This window comes from Hemibagrus wyckioides, linkage group LG05, assembly GCF_019097595.1.
Source record: "Hemibagrus wyckioides isolate EC202008001 linkage group LG05, SWU_Hwy_1.0, whole genome shotgun sequence".
Taxonomy (NCBI): domain Eukaryota; kingdom Metazoa; phylum Chordata; class Actinopteri; order Siluriformes; family Bagridae; genus Hemibagrus; species Hemibagrus wyckioides.
The window spans coordinates 4,049,511-4,069,303 of NC_080714.1; the positions used below are offsets into that span (position 1 = coordinate 4,049,511).

The 19,793-nt window shown below is 42.9% G+C and overlaps 1 protein-coding gene across 4 annotated transcripts in view; it reads right to left on the reverse strand.

Annotated features, from left to right (window-relative positions):
• Window positions 1–7,527: 7,527 nt before the first annotated feature.
• The window catches only part of ep400 (E1A binding protein p400), a 29,832-nt gene continuing 17,566 nt past the window's right edge, over window positions 7,528–19,793 (reverse strand). For 3 of the 4 annotated variants that reach the window (XM_058389121.1, XM_058389123.1, XM_058389120.1), the window contains 25 exons: window positions 19,503–19,672; window positions 18,956–19,152; window positions 18,176–18,287; window positions 17,779–18,060; window positions 17,623–17,697; window positions 17,401–17,535; window positions 17,258–17,302; window positions 17,007–17,160; window positions 16,124–16,359; window positions 15,675–15,848; window positions 15,481–15,528; window positions 15,263–15,399; window positions 15,115–15,171; window positions 14,845–14,923; window positions 13,936–14,130; window positions 13,799–13,844; window positions 13,592–13,701; window positions 12,929–13,124; window positions 12,525–12,658; window positions 11,818–12,012; window positions 11,257–11,428; window positions 10,940–11,064; window positions 10,545–10,697; window positions 9,868–9,921; window positions 7,528–9,350 (listed from right to left, as the gene is read on the reverse strand). In XM_058389121.1, coding sequence (XP_058245104.1) covers window positions 9,000–9,350; window positions 9,868–9,921; window positions 10,545–10,697; window positions 10,940–11,064; window positions 11,257–11,428; window positions 11,818–12,012; window positions 12,525–12,658; window positions 12,929–13,124; window positions 13,592–13,701; window positions 13,799–13,844; window positions 13,936–14,130; window positions 14,845–14,923; window positions 15,115–15,171; window positions 15,263–15,399; window positions 15,481–15,528; window positions 15,675–15,848; window positions 16,124–16,359; window positions 17,007–17,160; window positions 17,258–17,302; window positions 17,401–17,535; window positions 17,623–17,697; window positions 17,779–18,060; window positions 18,176–18,287; window positions 18,956–19,152; window positions 19,503–19,672 — 3,632 coding nt within the window. In that variant the 3' untranslated portion in view covers window positions 7,528–8,999. The remainder of the gene's footprint in view (window positions 9,351–9,867; window positions 9,922–10,544; window positions 10,698–10,939; window positions 11,065–11,256; window positions 11,429–11,817; window positions 12,013–12,524; window positions 12,659–12,928; window positions 13,125–13,591; window positions 13,702–13,798; window positions 13,845–13,935; window positions 14,131–14,844; window positions 14,924–15,114; window positions 15,172–15,262; window positions 15,400–15,480; window positions 15,529–15,674; window positions 15,849–16,123; window positions 16,360–17,006; window positions 17,161–17,257; window positions 17,303–17,400; window positions 17,536–17,622; window positions 17,698–17,778; window positions 18,061–18,175; window positions 18,288–18,955; window positions 19,153–19,502; window positions 19,673–19,793) is intronic. The other variant, XM_058389122.1, reaches the window with a different exon arrangement.

Genomic DNA, 19,793 nt, shown 5'->3' on the forward strand with positions numbered 1-19,793 from the left:
TGTGTGTGTGTGAGTGTGAGAGAGAGAGAGAGAGTGTGTGTGTGTGTGTGTGAGTGTGAGTGTGTCCCAGTCGATTTGGTAAGCAGGGAGTAGGCTCATATTGCCAGGCTGTTTCATAATCTGATTACGCAACAGCCTGAGGCAAACACACACACACACACACACACACACACACACACACACTGAGCAGTAGGCAGGAGCATATCAGACTAAGATCAATGACACTGTCAGACTGAGCAAAGAGGCTCCAGCAGATTTGAAGCATGACCAATAAATAACATCCTAGCGTGTGTGTGTGTGTGTGTGTGTCTCTCTCTCTCTCTCTCTTACCCTCACTCACACCCACACACACACACACACACACACACGTCAGGTTTTTAAAAAGAGCCTACTATTACAACAAAAAGAGCGACTGAAGAGGAAGTGCAGGGCCTGCTAACCTTTCACCTCTATTTGGTAAATGTGTGTGTGTGTGTGTGTGTGTGCCAGAAGACACATAGCTGCTGCCTAATGGTGTCTGCAGACATCCTCCTCTTTCACTTACGTTAATGCATGTGTGTGTGTGTGTGTGTGTGTGTTTATATCACTGGATTTTCTCACTATAAGTTCTGTCTTATATTTAAACTCTTCTGTGGATCGCGTTAGCTAAAAAGCCGGATGGTACAGTAAACATACAGTGAAGGCGTCCATATTTGGCGAAACGAGGCAGCAGATGAAGCACTTCCACCGTTGGCACTAACACACACACACACACACACACAAACACAGCGTGATGGTGTGTGACCTGGCTGTACCTGAGCGTGCAGACGGCTGGACATGTTGCTCTGTATTTATTTTTGTCAAATGCCAGCAGATGTGCAGCTGATGCCGTGTGTGTGTGTTGCTTCCTCATGTATGGAGCTCTTCAAGGCCTGTATGCTGTGTTACAAAGGCACTTTAGAACAGATAAAGTGGCACGTCTGACCCGCTCAGATGTCTTGGAGTAACCCGAGCGCCGCCGAGCCGTTCTGCTCCTTTTCACCGTGGCCGATGCTGAAGATCTTCTCTCCTGAGACGCCTGCATTTCCCTGGAGCAGAAACGTGAAACCTGGGTCGCTCTGCCCCATAGGACATCACGGCGAATAAAACACAACCTCCGACAAACTGCTTCTCTTCCAAAACCCCCTCCTGGTGTCCTACAGCTGAATAAAGAACAGAGAAAGAGAACACAGAAGAACCCGGGCCTTATCGCATCCCACTTCTGCCTTTTCTCTGCATCCTCACACAGCGCCGGTGTCCGTTACCCGCCCATGAAAAGACAAAAAAAGAGCCCGTTATTGGTCTGTTTTCAGTTCACTCCGATCTAATCGATTACTGACATATTATCTCATATTACCTCACGACTTTCTTTTCCCGTCTGGAGGAAATCTACACGTCCGATCTCTACACTCTGCGGGCCGCTTAAAGGTCGCGTCGGTCACAGAGACGTGAAGCGGACGGCAGCAGACGGAGACGGCGTCGACGGCAACAAACACATCCGACACGCAGACAGAGAGGATAAAGCGTGTAATGCTGAGCTTCCTGGCCTCGCGCTCACCTGAAACCGGCTCTCATAGCCTCGGTCAGGAGTTAAGCGCCAAAACTCAATACGACTGTGTGAAAAGGAAGCGAGTCTCCACACCAGGATGTGACAGTAGTGTGGATTATCTTGCTTTCACACTTAAAATAGAAATGTAGTATCTTATATGCTGACCTCACACCGTGTCACCTCACTCATAACAACACTCTCACACTCCTGAGCTGGAATCGAAGCTAATCTTTTCAACAGCACTTCCTTCGTCCTCCACGTTTGTTTTCCTCGCTTGCTGTCCCTAATTTGCGACCTGATTGGTCAGAAAAGGGAAAGACGTCACTTGGTACTTTTCTGAAGACGTGAATGTTTGCAATTTTAGAAGAAAGAAAGAAATTGGAAGAAAGAGTTGGAACTATTATTTTAAACATGTGGCGCTTGTGTCCTTCACAGACCAGGAGAAAGAGCCACACTGTGTTTGTTGGTGTGATGAAAAGGCAGAAAGAAAGCCACATTGAAGCTCGTGTTTCCGGTACGGATCGAGTCATGACAAGCTGCTAGCTAAACACCATGGGGTCCATTATAGCATGCCCCCCCCATAAATTTTACTTTGAATAACAATAGGGGAACGCAACTAATGTACAAAAATACAGTATAACAGAAAGATCCACATCTTACATCAAAATACATCGAGTTTCCTCTTCACTGCTTTATTGAAGTTAGGGAATCGTTTCAAATCAGTGGAAAAACAGTTTACTATTCGGTACAGTTAACAAACATTCTGTTTGATACTTCCCAACTAACAAGGTGGTGGTGGCTTAAGTGGTTAAGGCTCTGGGTCGTTGCCTGGAAGACCGGGGGTTCAAGCCCCAGCTCCACCAAGTTGCCCCTGTTGAGCACTTGAGTAAGGCCCTTAACCCTCTCTGTTCCGGGGGTGCTGTATCATGGCTGACCCTGCGCTCTGACCACAACCTCCAAAGCTGAGATATGTGAAGAAAGAATTTCACTGTGCAGTAATGTATATGTGACAAATAAAGTCTAATTCTAAATAAAACAAGAGTCCATTACCAAAACACTGCTATCACAATCCATAAATATATGGAAAATAATTTGGTATAATTACAGCTGAAAAATAAAGGAAAGACTCCTCTTTACAAAAACAACATAATGACAAGGAACCCTTCTTTAAACTCGCTAATAAAATCATCAGATGGATAATATCTAGGCATGAGTTTCTTTGACTTTATTAGGAATTACGTATTTATTCATATCTGACCGCGGATTCTGAGAAATAAATAAAGGATAATCCTCCATAATACCATTTGTACATTAATAGTTTCATAAAATTATTATTATTATTATTATTATTATTATTATTATTATTATTATTATTATTATTATTATTATTATTATAAAAAACTCATCTGAAACCATCACCACTCAAATCAGAAATATTTTTAAACATCTTTAAAGAATTAAATAAGTGATTAAATATAATCATTTTCAGCTTCTTGTATGTTTTTACTGCGAATCATCACTGAGTCACGATGATCAGAATAACACACACTGCACACACACCCACAAACACACTGCACACACACACACACCCACAAACACACTGCACACACACACACCCACAAACACACTGCACACACTGCACACACTGACACACACACAAACACACTGCACACACTCACACAAACACACACAAACACACACACAAACACACACACACGACTTTCTCGCACTGATGTTGAATGTATACACCCTCAGATATATTCCGTATGTTCAGCCAAGTTTCCTCTGCTCCAAAGCCAGTGGAGAATTCCCAGGCAATCACGCAGGAGCAGGACGAGGAGCAGGATGAGGAGCAGGACGCGGAGGAGGACGAGGAGCAGGACGCGGAGGAGGACGAGGAGCAGGACGAGGAGCAGAACGCGGAGGAGGACGAGGAGCAGGACGCGGAGGAGGACGAGGAGCAGGACGAGGAGGAGGACGAGGAGCAGGACGAGGAGCAGGACGAGGAGGAGGACGAGGAGGAGGACGAGGAGCAGGACGAGGAGCAGGACAAATCTCTCTGTTGTCTGTGTGGTCCACTATAGAGTTCTGCTATAGACAAGAGCACCCCCTTTGGACAACTCCTGCAACTACATCTGGGAATATGTGTGTGTGTGTGTGTGTGTGTGTGTGTGTGTGTGTGTGTGTGCGCGAGTGAAACAAAACATCTGTTTGTCTTTTCAGCTAAATGTGCTTCATTTTTGCTCCAGACATGCCCAGATGTTTTCTAGATTATCATAATGAATTTATTTTGTTTTATTTATTTATTTATTTTTTTAATCACAGTTCATGACGTAACATCACATCGCGTCTCTGTTTGAACATCTACATCGGTGCTTCTTCTGGGATTGTGTAACCATGACAATGAGCAATAATATTTAAAGTCGGGTTAACATTATTGCTTTATATATATATATATAAATAAATAAATAAATAAATAAATAAATAAATAAATAAATAAATAAATAAATTTAAAGAGAGATGAACCGAGCAGATGCCTAAAGTTTATTACTAAACTGCAAATTACATGTTTTATATAAACACGATACCTCATGCTAATACCTTTTTCTATGCTATACCTCATGCTAATACCTTTTTCTATGCTATACCTCATGCTAATACCTTTTTCTATGCTATACCTCATGCTAATACCTTTTTCTATGCTATACCTCATGCTAATACCTTATCTATGCTATACCTCATGCTAATACCTTATCTATGCTATACCTCATGCTAATACCTTTTTCTATGCTATACCTCATGCTAATACCTTTTTCTATGCTATACCTCATGCTAATACCTTATCTATGCTATACCTCATGCTAATACCTTATCTATGCTATACCTCATGCTAATACCTTTTTCTATGCTATACCTCATGCTAATACCTTATCTATGCTATACCTCATGCTAATACCTTTTTCTATGCTATACCTCATGCTAATACCTTATCTATGCTATACCTCATGCTAATACCTTTTTCTATGCTATACCTCATGCTAATACCTTATCTATGCTATACCTCATGCTAATACCTTTTTCTATGCTATACCTCATGCTAATACCTTATCTATGCTATACCTCATGCTAATACCTTATCTATGCTATACCTCATGCTAATACCTTATCTATGCTATACCTCATGCTAATACCTTTTTCTATGCTATCCCTCATGCTAATACCTTTTTCTATGCTATCCCTCATGCTAATACCTTATCTATGCTATACCTCATGCTAATACCTTTTTCTATGCTATACCTCATGCTAATACCTTTTTCTATGCTATACCTCATGCTAATACCTTATCTATGCTATACCTCATGCTAATACCTTATCTATGCTATACCTCATGCTAATACCTTTTTCTATGCTATACCTCATGCTAATACCTTATCTATGCTATACCTCATGCTAATACCTTTTTCTATGCTATACCTCATGCTAATACCTTTTTCTATGCTATACCTCATGCTAATACCTTTTTCTATGCTATACCTCATGCTAATACCTTATCTATGCTATACCTCATGCTAATACCTTATCTATGCTATACCTCATGCTAATACCTTATCTATGCTATACCTCATGCTAATACCTTATCTATGCTATACCTCATGCTAATACCTTTTTCTATGCTATCCCTCATGCTAATACCTTTTTCTATGCTATCCCTCATGCTAATACCTTTTTCTATGCTATACCTCATGCTAATACCTTTTTCTATGCTATACCTCATGCTAATACCTTTTTCTATGCTATACCTCATGCTAATACCTTATCTATGCTATACCTCATGCTAATACCTTATCTATGCTATACCTCATGCTAATACCTTTTTCTATGCTATACCTCATGCTAATACCTTATCTATGCTATACCTCATGCTAATACCTTTTTCTATGCTATACCTCATGCTAATACCTTTTTCTATGCTATACCTCATGCTAATACCTTATCTATGCTATACCTCATGCTAATACCTTATCTATGCTATACCTCATGCTAATACCTTTTTCTATGCTATACCTCATGCTAATACCTTTTTCTATGCTATACCTCATGCTAATACCTTTTTCTATGCTATACCTCATGCTAATACCTTATCTATGCTATACCTCATGCTAATACCTTATCTATGCTATACCTCATGCTAATACCTTTTTCTATGCTATACCTCATGCTAATACCTTTTTCTATGCTATACCTCATGCTAATACCTTATCTATGCTATACCTCATGCTAATACCTTATCTATGCTATACCTCATGCTAATACCTTTTTCTATGCTATACCTCATGCTAATACCTTATCTATGCTATACCTCATGCTAATACCTTTTTCTATGCTATACCTCATGCTAATACCTTATCTATGCTATACCTCATGCTAATACCTTTTTCTATGCTATACCTCATGCTAATACCTTTTTCTATGCTATACCTCATGCTAATACCTTTTTCTATGCTATACCTCATGCTAATACCTTATCTATGCTATACCTCATGCTAATACCTTTTTCTATGCTATACCTCATGCTAATACCTTATCTATGCTATACCTCATGCTAATACCTTTTTCTATGCTATACCTCATGCTAATACCTTTTTCTATGCTATACCTCATGCTAATACCTTTTTCTATGCTATACCTCATGCTAATACCTTTTTCTATGCTATACCTCATGCTAATACCTTTTTCTATGCTATACCTCATGCTAATACCTTTTTCTATGCTATACCTCATGATAATACCTTATCTATGCTATACCTCATGCTAATACCTTATCTATGCTATACCTCATGCTAATACCTTTTTCTATGCTATACCTCATGCTAATACCTTTTTCTATGCTATACCTCATGCTAATACCTTATCTATGCTATACCTCATGCTAATACCTTATCTATGCTATACCTCATGCTAATACCTTTTTCTATGCTATACCTCATGCTAATACCTTATCTATGCTATACCTCATGCTAATACCTTTTTCTATGCTATACCTCATGCTAATACCTTATCTATGCTATACCTCATGCTAATACCTTTTTCTATGCTATACCTCATGCTAATACCTTATCTATGCTATACCTCATGCTAATACCTTATCTATGCTATACCTCATGCTAATACCTTATCTATGCTATACCTCATGCTAATACCTTTTTCTATGCTATCCCTCATGCTAATACCTTTTTCTATGCTATACCTCATGCTAATACCTTATCTATGCTATACCTCATGCTAATACCTTTTTCTATGCTATATCTCATGCTAATACCTTATCTATGCTATACCTCATGCTAATACCTTTTTCTATGCTATACCTCATGCTAATACCTTATCTATGCTATACCTCATGCTAATACCTTTTTCTATGCTATACCTCATGCTAATACCTTTTTCTATGCTATACCTCATGCTAATACCTTTTTCTATGCTATACCTCATGCTAATACCTTATCTATGCTATACCTCATGCTAATACCTTATCTATGCTATACCTCATGCTAATACCTTTTTCTATGCTATACCTCATGCTAATACCTTTTTCTATGCTATACCTCATGCTAATACCTTATCTATGCTATACCTCATGCTAATACCTTTTGCTAATGACCGGTGTCAGCGCTTTGTAAAAACCCGGTGAAAGTAAAAAGTAAAGCAAGTAAAAAAAGAGAGAGAGAGAGAGAGAGAGAGAGAGAGAGAGAAGGAGAGCGAGAGAGGAGAGAGAGAGAGAGAGAGCGAGAGAGAAGGAGAGAGAGAGCGAGAGCGAGAGAGAAGGAGAGAGAGAGCGAGAGCGAGAGAGAGAGAGAGAGAGAGAGAGAGAGAGAGAGAGAGAGAGAGAGAGAGAGAGATAAGGAGAGGCTTTTTCATTCTGGGAGTAAAGTTAAGAAAGTTAAAAAATATCATTTTGGGAGTAAAGTTTAAACCGTGTGTAAGATTTATTTCAGTCTTTTTCTCGGAATCAGAAACGGAGACATGGCGTTGGTATAAAAAACAACACTTTTATATAGAGTTGGAAAAAAAAAATCCAATGAAAACACAACTGCTTTACAGTTACAAATGTCTTCCCTTCTGTTATTTACACATTTGTTCCTCAGAATGAATAGGAAAAAGAACGACAGATATGAAGAAGAACGAAGGAAACATTACAGATTACAACAACACAACTTTACAGTGCAGCCGAAAAACAAAAACACACACGAGGAGAATGTCCTTTCCGTCTGGTGCTGATCAGAGACATCGTAAGCAGTTTATTACGAAACGTCCAGTGACTAGTTGAACCTAACATCCTCTCTCACACACACACACACACACACACACACACACACACACACACACACACACACACACACACACACACACACACACACGATGACCAGAGATGCACCAATCCTCTCGCTGGCATTTTAAATACTACACCCACATTTTAGAACATGATTTCAGGGGGAATTTTTCTTTGATAGTATTTTTGTGAAATGGTTACTAGATACATCGTGGTGCCAAGATGTCCGTTTTATTTATTTATTTATTCATTAAATCATCCTGTATAAACTATAAATCTTCAGCGATCTCATGCTCCACTGCGGATCGGTGCACCTCGTGACAATCACACGTTTTACGACAAGTCTAACTAACAACTCGCTAAATAAAAAACGCCGAGCGTGAGCGTCCGTTACACACGACACCTCTACTGCTCTAAAGACTCGCTCATCACACACGGCTAATTCTACATCCTGGACAGGACGTTCACACGCTACAGGTCCTGACTGGCCGTGACTATAAGGACGCTCAGCTATACGAAGGGTACCTTTAAAGAAGGTATTCTAAAATCTTAAACCTGGGGCTTGTAGTTGAACTGCGCGCACACACCTGGTTTATCTGATCAGCTCAAAACAGCTCTAACAGTGATGGTAGGGAGGGGCAGTGTGTCGTCCAGTCAGATTAGAGAACATCCAATCAGCTACCGGAGGCAGGGACGTCTACAACAGAGACAATTAGCCACAAAAACCAAAACAAGAATCTGCCCATCCCTAACGGTCATCATGAATACTTCGTATTTTCTTCTTCCGAGGATAATAAATGTGCAACAGGTGTATAAACAAAGAAAGGTGGGTGTGGTAGAAGGGGGGGGGACAAAACAAGCATTTTACAGCGTAAGAGTCCTGTAAAACAACTTCCACACTGTGGAGTGTGTGTGTGTGTGTATATATATGTTAAAAAGCCTGTTGCACTGCCATCCAGAGCGTCTCTGCCGAGTCGTTTTAGGTGAATGACGCGACGATGAGGACACTGGACAGGAAACGTACAGTGGACGTCCGTTGAATGAACTCGTACACCTCTGAGGAGATGAAGCAGTGTGTTTATCTGCGTGTGTGTGTGTGTGTGTCTAGCTGCCTCCGCTGGGTTTGGCGGGTGTTTTGGCGCGCATTGCGGCTCCTGCGCGTGCGTTTGCTTTGCCCGGTTGAGGCTGTGGCGTTCCAGGCTGCTGCACCGACGTGTCGGCTGTAGGGGTCACCGCGGAGCTCTGCTGCTGGGCGGGGCTTTGAGGAGCCGGGACCGTGATCTGAGGGGAGGAGACGGGAGCTGGTGTGGCAACAACCTGTTGTTGTGGCTGCTGGAGGAGTTTCTGATGGACAACCTGCGAGCCTGGGGGGATCACTTGCACCTGAGTTTGAGGAGATGATCCTGCCGGGGCAGCCGTCTGGGTCAGAGTTACTGTCTGAGGCTGGGCCTGGATCTACACAGACAGACAGACAAATAAACAAACAGACAGACAGACAATGAGACAGACAGACAAACAAATAAACAAACAGACACACAGAGATAGACAGGAAGACAAATCAGACAGACAGAAAGACAGACAGGCAAACAAATGGAGACAGTCAGACAGACAGAGACAGACAAACAGACAGACAGAAGAAAAATCAATGTAACAAGCATGGATCAATGGTTAGTTGATAAAAATAAGCAAACAAATATATTTAAGCAAAGTCTGAAAGCATTTAAAGCAGCTGCATTATGAGACAATCAAATGCAGTATGTTGAACCAGATTAAACCGATGAATTCAATCATCTGCTAGCGTTTATTTATGAGACGCAGGGTTCAGTGAGCATCAGATTAAAGTAGCGATCCAAGTTGGATGTAACTGCTGAGAATTGTGTTACATCGTCAAAGAAACTGAGAAGGTTAGTTGCATTCAGACATCACACGTTAATAAAAAATAATAATAGTGACATCACTCGCTCGCTCTTACCTGCTGGGGTGAGGACACTATCTGCTGCTGCACTAACTGAGGAAGTTTAGTGACCTACAAGCAGAGGAGAGGCAGGAACTAAGCCACAAAAGCAGGGGAAGCACAAACAACCACACACACACACACACACAAATCTACACAAAACCCACGTGTGTAAATTGTTGTGTTCAGATTCAACGTTTTGGTTTTATTGCGATATTGCCATAGTATGAGAATGTATTTAAATAGCATTTATTTTATTTTTTATAATTTATTATAAGTACATATTTGATACTGTCTGTGTCAGAGCGAACATACTAACACAGCCACAAACTAACACAGAATGTGGTCTAGCCATCACAATTTGGTCATCAAACTCGCTCAAATCCTTACGCTTGTCCATTTTTCCTGCTTCTAACATCAACTTTGAGGACAAAATGTTGAATTGCTGCCTAATATATCCCACCCACTAACAGGTGCCATGATGAGGAGATACTCAGTCTTATTCACTTCACCTCTCAGTGGTCATAATGTTATGACCTGATCGGTGTATACAATCCTTACACCGGGTATAACGTGGCATCTCAGCAGCGCTGTTTCAGACTCAGCACTGTAAAATAACTGTCAATAACTTTGCTCTGACAATCCTAGTGTGTGTGTGTGTGTGTGTGTGTGTGTGTGTGTGTGTGTGTGTGTACCTGGATCTGTTGTGCAGTGGTAGGTTTCTGAGCCTGGACAGCGAGAGAAGTGAAGTACTGAGCCTTAATGCCTGCCTGCTGCAGCGGTGTGGTTGTGTACGTCACCTTCTGTGGGCCCTGACCTGCCGCCTGAGCCGCCTGCTGAGTGGTCAACTGTATTACATGGACAATTAAAAAAAAGGGTGGACATAATTATACCTGCAAATTATCTTGCATATATTGTTAAATAATTTTGGGATAACAGTCAAGCAGCAACTTGTGTTGCCTTTTGGATTCTTTCACTAATCTGTAGTATAACGAATTGTTGAAATAAACTTGTATTAATCTCTCTAAGTGTTGCAGCATAAGAATGTAGGAATGTGTTATAAGATTGTGTGTGTGTGTGTGTTTGCTACCTTCTGCTGCACTGCAACCGTTTGTTGAGGTTGTGCTGCTTTCTGTTGCACTGCTGCCTGCTGCTTCTGTCGCTGCAACAACTGTTGAACCTGCTGAGCCTGGAATGGACCTACCACATTCCCGACTGACACACACACACACACACACACACACACACACACACAAATTCATTCTCCCTCATCACAACAAACCTCGCATTGTTAAGCGTTGTCAATGTAAATACACTGTCGGACGCAGCATAACACACTTATATGTGATCATCCTCCATGTGTAAGACGCTCTACATGACTGACATGTTCCACGTGCAAGTTAGTACCTGTTTTCGGGGTCTGTCCTATAGCCACACTGATTCCAGTGACGGTCACTGGCAGGGTGGTGACTCCGGTGGACGACACCACAGCTGGTACAGACACTACAGGAGGAGGTTTGGTCAGAGTCACCTGGGCCTGGGGCGGAGTCTGGACGGCGCCTGTACCCGGGACTCGCGTCTAACACATGAGAACACGAGTGGGATATTAGCTTTATGAAGCTTTTACATGCCTCTTACACACAGCTGCTTACCAGTGTTTGATATGATTGCTGAGAATTGATTTTCTTTAACTAACATTATTCTTCCATTTCAGGCATTTTTAGCAAAATGTGACTATATAGCATTTAAATAGGGAGTGTCACATGTCTACAGGACTCAGTATAAATCTTGGATAATTCTTCTAATGGAAGGACTGATTATTTCCCAGGTGAACTGAGCTGAGGCTGAGAACCAAAAAGTCTTACCCTTTACTGCTCTGGGACTTTTTATTTTAAAACTTTGGTGTAACAGCCTCAATTCCTGATGCTTATTAGTCAAGAGTGTGTGTGTGTGTGAGAAGGAGCTCACCAGTCTGGCCACCTGCAGGCTAGGGGCAGTGGTCCCAGTGAGCACGGTACCGGCTCCGGCTCTGGGCACAGTGGCCACTGCGGTGAGCTGCGTGCTGGTCTGGGGTGTCGGAGCGGCCTGGACCTGCTGGGGCTGCTGGGTAACGGTGGTCTGCTGGCCCTGAGCAGTCACCACCTGCAGCTTCTGCTTATGCATCTGCAACAGAATATACACAGGTGGATGCTTTATTGTGCACTTAAACCAATCTCATAAGATATATTTAAATAGGACTGTGATTAGTGCTATGCTGGTATTGATGCAGACATGAAAGCAAGTACTGCTTATCGGTATCACAAATATCTGATTATACATGCTCTTTAACCAAGTATTACAGTGTTATCCGTATACAGTAAGGTTATCACAATGAGAAGCCCATTTTTAATGCTGTCATCAAAATGTACAATTTGTGACGGACTTAAATTAACACAGCCAGAGAGCTCCGACACAGTGTGCTACACCCGGAGCTGCTGACTTAACATTAATCGTGTAGAAAACAAAGCAGCCATTCAGCAAATCTCTGATCGCATCAGACTTCCTGCATTGATGATAACCACACGAGTTTCAGACTGCCAGCAACTAGAGCACTGTCAGCAAATTGCTTGAATGCAGCTACTAGACAGGTGCTTGTGAGTGTGTGTGTGTGTGTGTGCGCGTGTGCATGCATGTACCTGCTGTGGTTTGTTCACTGCTTTGATCTGAGGAGAACCAGCCTGCTGCTGCTGCGGCTGTTGTTGCTGGAGCTGCTGTTGCCTGAGAATCTGCAGCTGAGCCGGGGTGAACTTCCCCTGGGACAACTGTACCCCTGTTTAAGAGGAGGTGGAGGGGAAAAAAAACAATAAACTCATAACTATGACTATATTTTTATTGTACATAAGTAAGAAAACACTTGGGTGGAGTGCGGCTGGAGGAAAATAATCAGTGGCAGGGTGGTGTGATGTGCAAATACCCCAGGGTTACTGTTACTACCCTGAAGATGATCATGTTCCACTTCGACCATGGAATACATTTTAATGTGAGTATTAAAAGAGAGAAGTCTCAGAGAAATGCAGGTGTGTGTGTGTGTGTGTCAAACCTGGAGTAACCATGGGGCGTGCCTGTGACGGCACCTGAGCCAGACTCTGGGACACCACAGTCGAGGCAGTCACCGGGGTAGCAGCACGAACACCCTGGGTAGCTATGGTCACGACTTCAGCGGGGGTGGCAGCGGGGGCAGAAGCAACAGCCCTCTGCTGGGTGTGAACCACCTGAGCTGTAGCAGCACCTGCAGCCTGGGGTAGAACGGATGATTTAACTATTATTAACAGATTATTAGACTATTGTCATAGGGAAAAAACATAAAATCAATACAAATAAAGCCAAAATTAACTCTGTTGCTGCAGTGTAACCTAGTAAAGATAACGTTAACTGAATTATAATCTTAAATAATGCAGCAGTAAGTAACAGGTGATGCATCTCTCATGCTTCTAACTATTTCTTCGCTCTGCTTCAACATGCAGCTCAAATCAGCTTTATTTCTATTCATAGGCACTGGGTTGAATTTGGGTGGCACGTTTTAATGTTCAATTATTTGCTGCAAGAACAAGACGGATAAATCAGCTCAGAAATCAGAGGTGGTGAACCACACCTACTCAAACGTAGTACCTACAATGACCACAGCATCCTATCCTGCATTACTCCAGCTCTAACAGACATCTCGGTCTATAAAGAAGTCGTTCTGAGAGCGAGCATGGCTTACAGGTAAAGCTCCGGGAATGACGGGAGAAGCGAGCCGCTTGTTTCCCTGAAACTGGCCTGGAGGTACACTGGCTACGGTGTTTACGATCATGTTCCCTCCCACCGCAGTGGCTGAGAGAAGGAGAAAGAAAATCATCGTCGTTATCATTAGAATAACATTATAGAAAGCGACACCATTGAAAGACACGCCCGAGGCAATGAGTGATACCTGTCTGTATGCCTGTGCCAGCAGCGGCCGTCTTGATAGCGCTAGCCTGGAGGTGAAAACAACACAGGTTTCTAAATATTTTAAGATCCGACAATACGAAAAAAAATAAATTCAGAGTGGTAGGAGCAGATTCTGACCAGCACAGCGGTGTTCGGGACTGCGGCAGCTCCTTGCTGGGTTCCCTGAGGAACTCCAGCGGCCTGTAGTCCAGCAGTAGCGGCCTGTGGCTGGGCTTGAGGCTGAGCGGTGGCTCCTGGAGTCCCTGGAGCTGCTCCGGCTGCCTGCTGCTGCTGCTGAGCTAACTGCTGAGCTCTCTGCTGCTCTGCCAGAGCCTGGGAAAAAGAAAGAGAGAGAGAGAGAGAGAGAGAGAGAGAGTGATCATTGGAAAAATCTGTTATCGCACAAATGCAAACACCACAGAGGTGGACAATTTAAGCGCCTGAAGGGAGGAGATTGTGTTTCTCTTTATACCACAGGACTGCTAAATTCCCAGGTCTGAGTGGTCTTGAGGTTTTCTCATTACAGGTTTACATTAAAGAGCTCGTGCTAATGTTATTGTTTCACTGCACACTTTAAAAAGTTATAAGACTTTTGCAATTGAGGCGATTTGTGCAAAATGAGACGATTATTTAACACTTAAAGCTTGAAGTGCTGACACTGAAGACTTCTTTACGTTTTCTGACAGGAAATTCTTCAAGTGAAGAGATTATGTTTTTCTTTTACTCGACAAACTGTGGGGTTTTGGCTTACTAGCTTTAAGAGGGACAGGCTAGAGAACATCTGTTCATATCTTCTATAATGTCTGATGACTTGCTTTCGAGGATGTTCCACAATGTTAAATGTAACTAAAAGGATAATAAGAACAATGCTTCATATATTAATATAACAATACCTAATGTGCTACAAAAGAAATGTGCTACACTTCGGCTTGTGTTGTTATATGAAAATGATGAACTATGGGGATGAAATATAAAATGGCAAAGAGCCAAGAAACCGTCAGTTATCCATGGACTGTTATACTACTCCTAAGTCCTCGGAAATCTCACCTTCTTTTCTTTAGCAATTCTCTCAGCTCTCTGAGAAGCCACCTGGATAGGAGGCAGGGGTTTATCATAGCTGATCCCGCTGTGTAACCATTTCAGACACAGAAAAGATCATCAAGATTAGTAGATGAAACAGAGATGTGCGATTATGCATGACTAAAGCACTTCTATAACCTGCATTTCTTATGATCCATTCATTACAAAAAAAGACCAGGAGAAAGTTTTACACACTAAACACATAAAGCACCATTTCTCCTTATAGAAAAAGTTTACCTTTCAGCCAAGACGGACGCATGTTTAGGGTTCTTCTGGAACGGATTTAGACCCAGCCTGAGAAAGGAAAAGGAAAGAAACAATGAAGAATACACTAAGGTCAACTCTAAACCCATTTTTGCTGTGCATATCCACTTCAGGCACTTACAGAGGTTTGATGGGAGGACTCCTCTTGCTGGCGATGATCTTCATGAGCTCGAAGCGGTTGTTGTAGAGCTGGATCTGTGTGGCATTGTCGTCCTGGGTGTAGATCTGACATGTGCGCAGGGGGCGGCTGTTCTTCGTCTGTAAAAAGGTGGGAAAAGTTACAAAATGGAGAATGGGAAGAACAGGAGGTTGTTTTAAGTGCTGCGTTTGTGATATTACCTTATAGATGCTCTTGGTCTTCTTTTTGGGATTGGCTTCATAAATTAACTGCAAGATGAAAGAGAGAGTTATTATTAAATTCAGAAAAGAAATAAGAGAAACAATAAGAGAAAAAGAAATGTGCAGCAGTAGTAATGATCAATAATCTGTTACGAGTCGCGCTACATGGTTTCAGCGTAACTGCACAGACGCACCTTGCCCTCCTCACGGGGGATGATGACGTTCTCGTAGCGGCTGCGGCACTGTTTCGGCGAGCGGTAGATCCTGCTGCAGGAGCTGACCACATCGCTCACCAAGTCCCAGTTCGGAGTGTGAGCCGGAGACACGATGGTCAGGTTCAGAGGTAGCTCGAGCAGCTGTTTCACGGCCTGGAGATCAAAGATATTGATATTATATTTCATTACTGAGATATATCGACAAACTATAAGTGTGCAAGATATTGTGTGTGTGATATGTGCTCGTGAGTGTTCGCTGCACAAGTGTGAGATGTTTTTACTTGTATGAGTGTGAGAGAGAGAGAGGGATAGAGAGAGAACATGACTGAATGATTGAGTGTATGTGTGCATGATTGTGTATATGTCACTGTGTACATATGAGTGCGTAAGAATTTTCCTGTGCTGTGTGTGTGTTTCTGTATGTGTACCTGCAGCAGAGCCCAGTCTTCACTGATGAGCCACTCTGGATTGTCCTGTCCTGGCTCCATAGTGGGTTTGACCAGTGAGGGCAGAGGCTTGGCGAACGGCGCCTGCTGCTTCAGAGAGAAGTTCTTCTTCTGGTCCTTTCCTTCTCGCCGCACCTTTAACATGCTCGCCTTATCGAAGAGCGACCGCGGGGGGATCACCGCCTCGCCGTGACCCTTCTTCTTCTTACGGCCCATGGCTGAGGAGACACCAAACGTCATATTTGATAAAAGGTATTTGTTAATATGTTAATGTTTCTTTCTAAAAACAAAACCCACACACCGACCAGGCATAACATTATGACCACCTGCATAATATTATGTTGGTCCCACTTTTGCTGTCAAAACAGCCCTGACCTGTCGAGGCATGGACTCTACTAGATCTCTGAAGGTGTGCTGTGGTATATGGTGCCAAGATGTTAGCAGCAGATCCTTTAAGGATACTTAAAGGATACTTACAGGACTTAAAGGACACTTTTGATAGATACTGACCACTGCAGACCGGGAACACCCCACAAGAGCTGCAGTTTTGGAGATGCTCTGATCCAGTGGTCTAGCCATCACAATTTGGCCCATCGTCAAACTCGCTCAAATCCTTACGCTTGTCCATTTTTCCTGCTTCTAACACATCAACTTTGAGGACAAAATGTTGAGTTGCTGCCTAATATATCCCACCCACTAACAGGTGCCATGATGAGGAGATACTCAGTCTTATTCACGGCACCTCTCAGTGGTCATAATGTTATGCCTGATCTATGTATAGTTACTGTTGTCTGTGCAAAAGAACACATTTCTTTTCTAGCTTTTATCAAGTCACACTTTTGTGAATGCAAAGATGATTTCTTACCAGACGGATCCATCTTGGGTCTCTTGTGCTCTTTCCGGATGTACACTGGGGGCAGTTTAGACTCGGGCATGGGGGCGGAGTCATACATGAGGCAGATGACGGAGTCGATGTAGATGTCGTTGTCATCCTGAGGCGGTGTCGGTGGCGTCCACAGCTACAGCAGGAACAGACAGAGAAACAAGAGCTCATATATAGTATATATAGAGAACACCTACGAAACCCTACATTTAGTACACACAGTATCATCTTACCGGCATGATTTCTGTCTGACCATCTGCAGACTCGAACACGTACTCCTACAGAGCAGAAAAAACATATAAACAAACACTTAAGCACCAAAAGTACTTAGATTCTGATATGCGGACTACTCCGATTTAATTAGATGCAAGTGTACCATGTTGTAAGCGTCCTCTCTGGTGTAGGTGAAGAGGTCTTCCTCGTCTTCTAGAGCTGCCTGCTCCACTTCTTCACGCTTTCGCTTCTGTTGCTGCCGCATCTCCCAGACTCGTTTAGAAGCTTCGATACGCTCCTAAGACCATGCAGGAAACACGACGTGATGAGCAAGTTTGATTATTTTCCTATTATAGTCTTTTATTTTACATTTCTCTCCTTTTACCTTAGCAACGGCCTCATCTTCAATGATGTGAAGGTACTCCAGGCAATGAAGCGCATATCTCTCAATAGGAGTCAACTACAGCAAACACAAAGAGAGATTTTTAATTTTCATGAGGACAAATATCTATAAGTCATTTACAACCTTGTTGCTAGTTACCTGTTCTACGACAGACGCCAGCTCTTCTAGCTGAGAAGCCTCGTCAGTCACCTCACCCTCCTCTTCCTCCATCTGCTTCTCTTCTTTCTCTAGCACTTTCTTCTCCAGCCCCTCCTCTGGGTGAAGCGTCTGCAGCGTGATGGTGTTGAGAGCCTGGATGTACGGCCTGGCCACGTGCGGAGGGATGGATTCTGACGGAGACGGCTCCTGGTGGAGTACGACGAACTCCTCTACTTTCTCTCCAGATCCAGCTTCTACCTCAAACAGGTCCTGGATGGTGCGCTGGACCAAAATGAAAAGAAGAAATCATTAGATGCAGTACTTGAGGCAGTTAAGAAAACAGGCCAGGTAAGTGAACAGGCTTGGTGTATAGTGTTCTACAGGTGAGTGTGTGTACCTGTGTGAGGAAGGCGAGTGTGTAGTCCGTGCCTTGTGCTGCCACTTCCCTGATCAGGTCCTTAGTGCCGTTCTTCAGTAGTTTCTCCTCTATAGAGTTTCCACTCTCCAGCCTGAGGGAATCAACATTGGACTGTTACACTTCCTCTAATCTATCCAGCTGTTTAGCTCAATCCATCTGAGCCTACGTGCATATACACTGACCAGGCATAACATTATGACCACCTGTCTAATAGTGGGTTGGTCCCCCATTTGCTGCTAAAACCTGACCCATCATCTTCTGTGTATTCTGACACCCTTCTATCAGAACCAGCATTAACCTCTTCAGCAATTTGAGCAACAGTAGCTCGTCTGTTGGATCGGATCACACGGGCCAGCCTTCGCTCCCCACGTGCATCAATGAGCCTTGGCAGTCCATGACCCTGTCGCCGCTTCACCACTGTTCCTTCCTTAGACCAATTTTGATAGACACTGACCACTGCAGACCGGGAACACCCCACAAGAGCTGCAGTTTTGGAGATGCTCTGATCCAGTGGTCTAGACATCACAATTTGGCCCTTCCTCAAACTCACTCAAATCCTTACACTTGTCCATTTTTCCTGCTTCTAACATCAACTTTGAGGACAAAATGTTGACTTGCTGCCTAATATATCCCACCCACTAACAGGTGCCATGATGAGGAGATCATCAGTCTTATAGTCTTATATGCCTGATCGGTGTTCGTTATTAAAACCATTTTTAAAAAAATATTTAATCTTTCCCCTCTCTGCTATACACGGACCTGTAGATGTGAATGTCTTTGGAGCGTCCGACTTTGTCGCACCACTCCTGCGTACGGGCGTCCATGCTGGGGTTGAGATCCGTGTCATAGAACACAACCGTGTCGGCGTCAAACACGTGGCCCACGGCAGAGCAGCAACGATTGGTCAGGATGGCGCAGAAAAACTGTCTGTTGCAGTTGAACGCCTTCATCTGATCCTGAGGGGGTGGGGCAAGAGCCAGAGAAGTTAGAGTGAGGGTCAGCTGAATTCTTAGACATGCAAAGGTAACAGATAAATGGTAATTAAACAGAAAAATTGTTGTACAATCTCTAAAATGGTGGATAAACACACTAAAACTAAAAGTAGCTTTATAATAAATGTAGCAGTTAGTGTTTTCCTAAGTAAACACCCACACTGCCTCCGAGCTGGACCGGGAGTTTTCACAATTTTTGATTAGAACAAATATTACATTTTTGTAAATCTTTGTCCAAAACGGTTATGGTTTGCCAGTTGTATTTGTTACAAAGAGAATCAAATACTACATAAAGCCTGCTTGTTTTTTTATACCTGTCTTTCATGGTGGTTGAGACTCTCGTCCAGGCGAACAAACGTCAAATGTCGGTGGTCCAGAAAGGCCTCCAGGATATCCAGCATGCTGGCCATCTGAGTGAAGATGAGGACTCTCCTGCCCTCTGCCTTGAGCTTGTGCAGCAGGATGGACAATGCCTCCAACTTGCCTACACACACAAATACGTTCATAAATTAAATCCTGAAATCTGACTAGCAACAGGTGGACATTTAACAGGCTGTTGTTATATTAGATACATCTACAGTGCAGCTATACTTACTGCACTTATA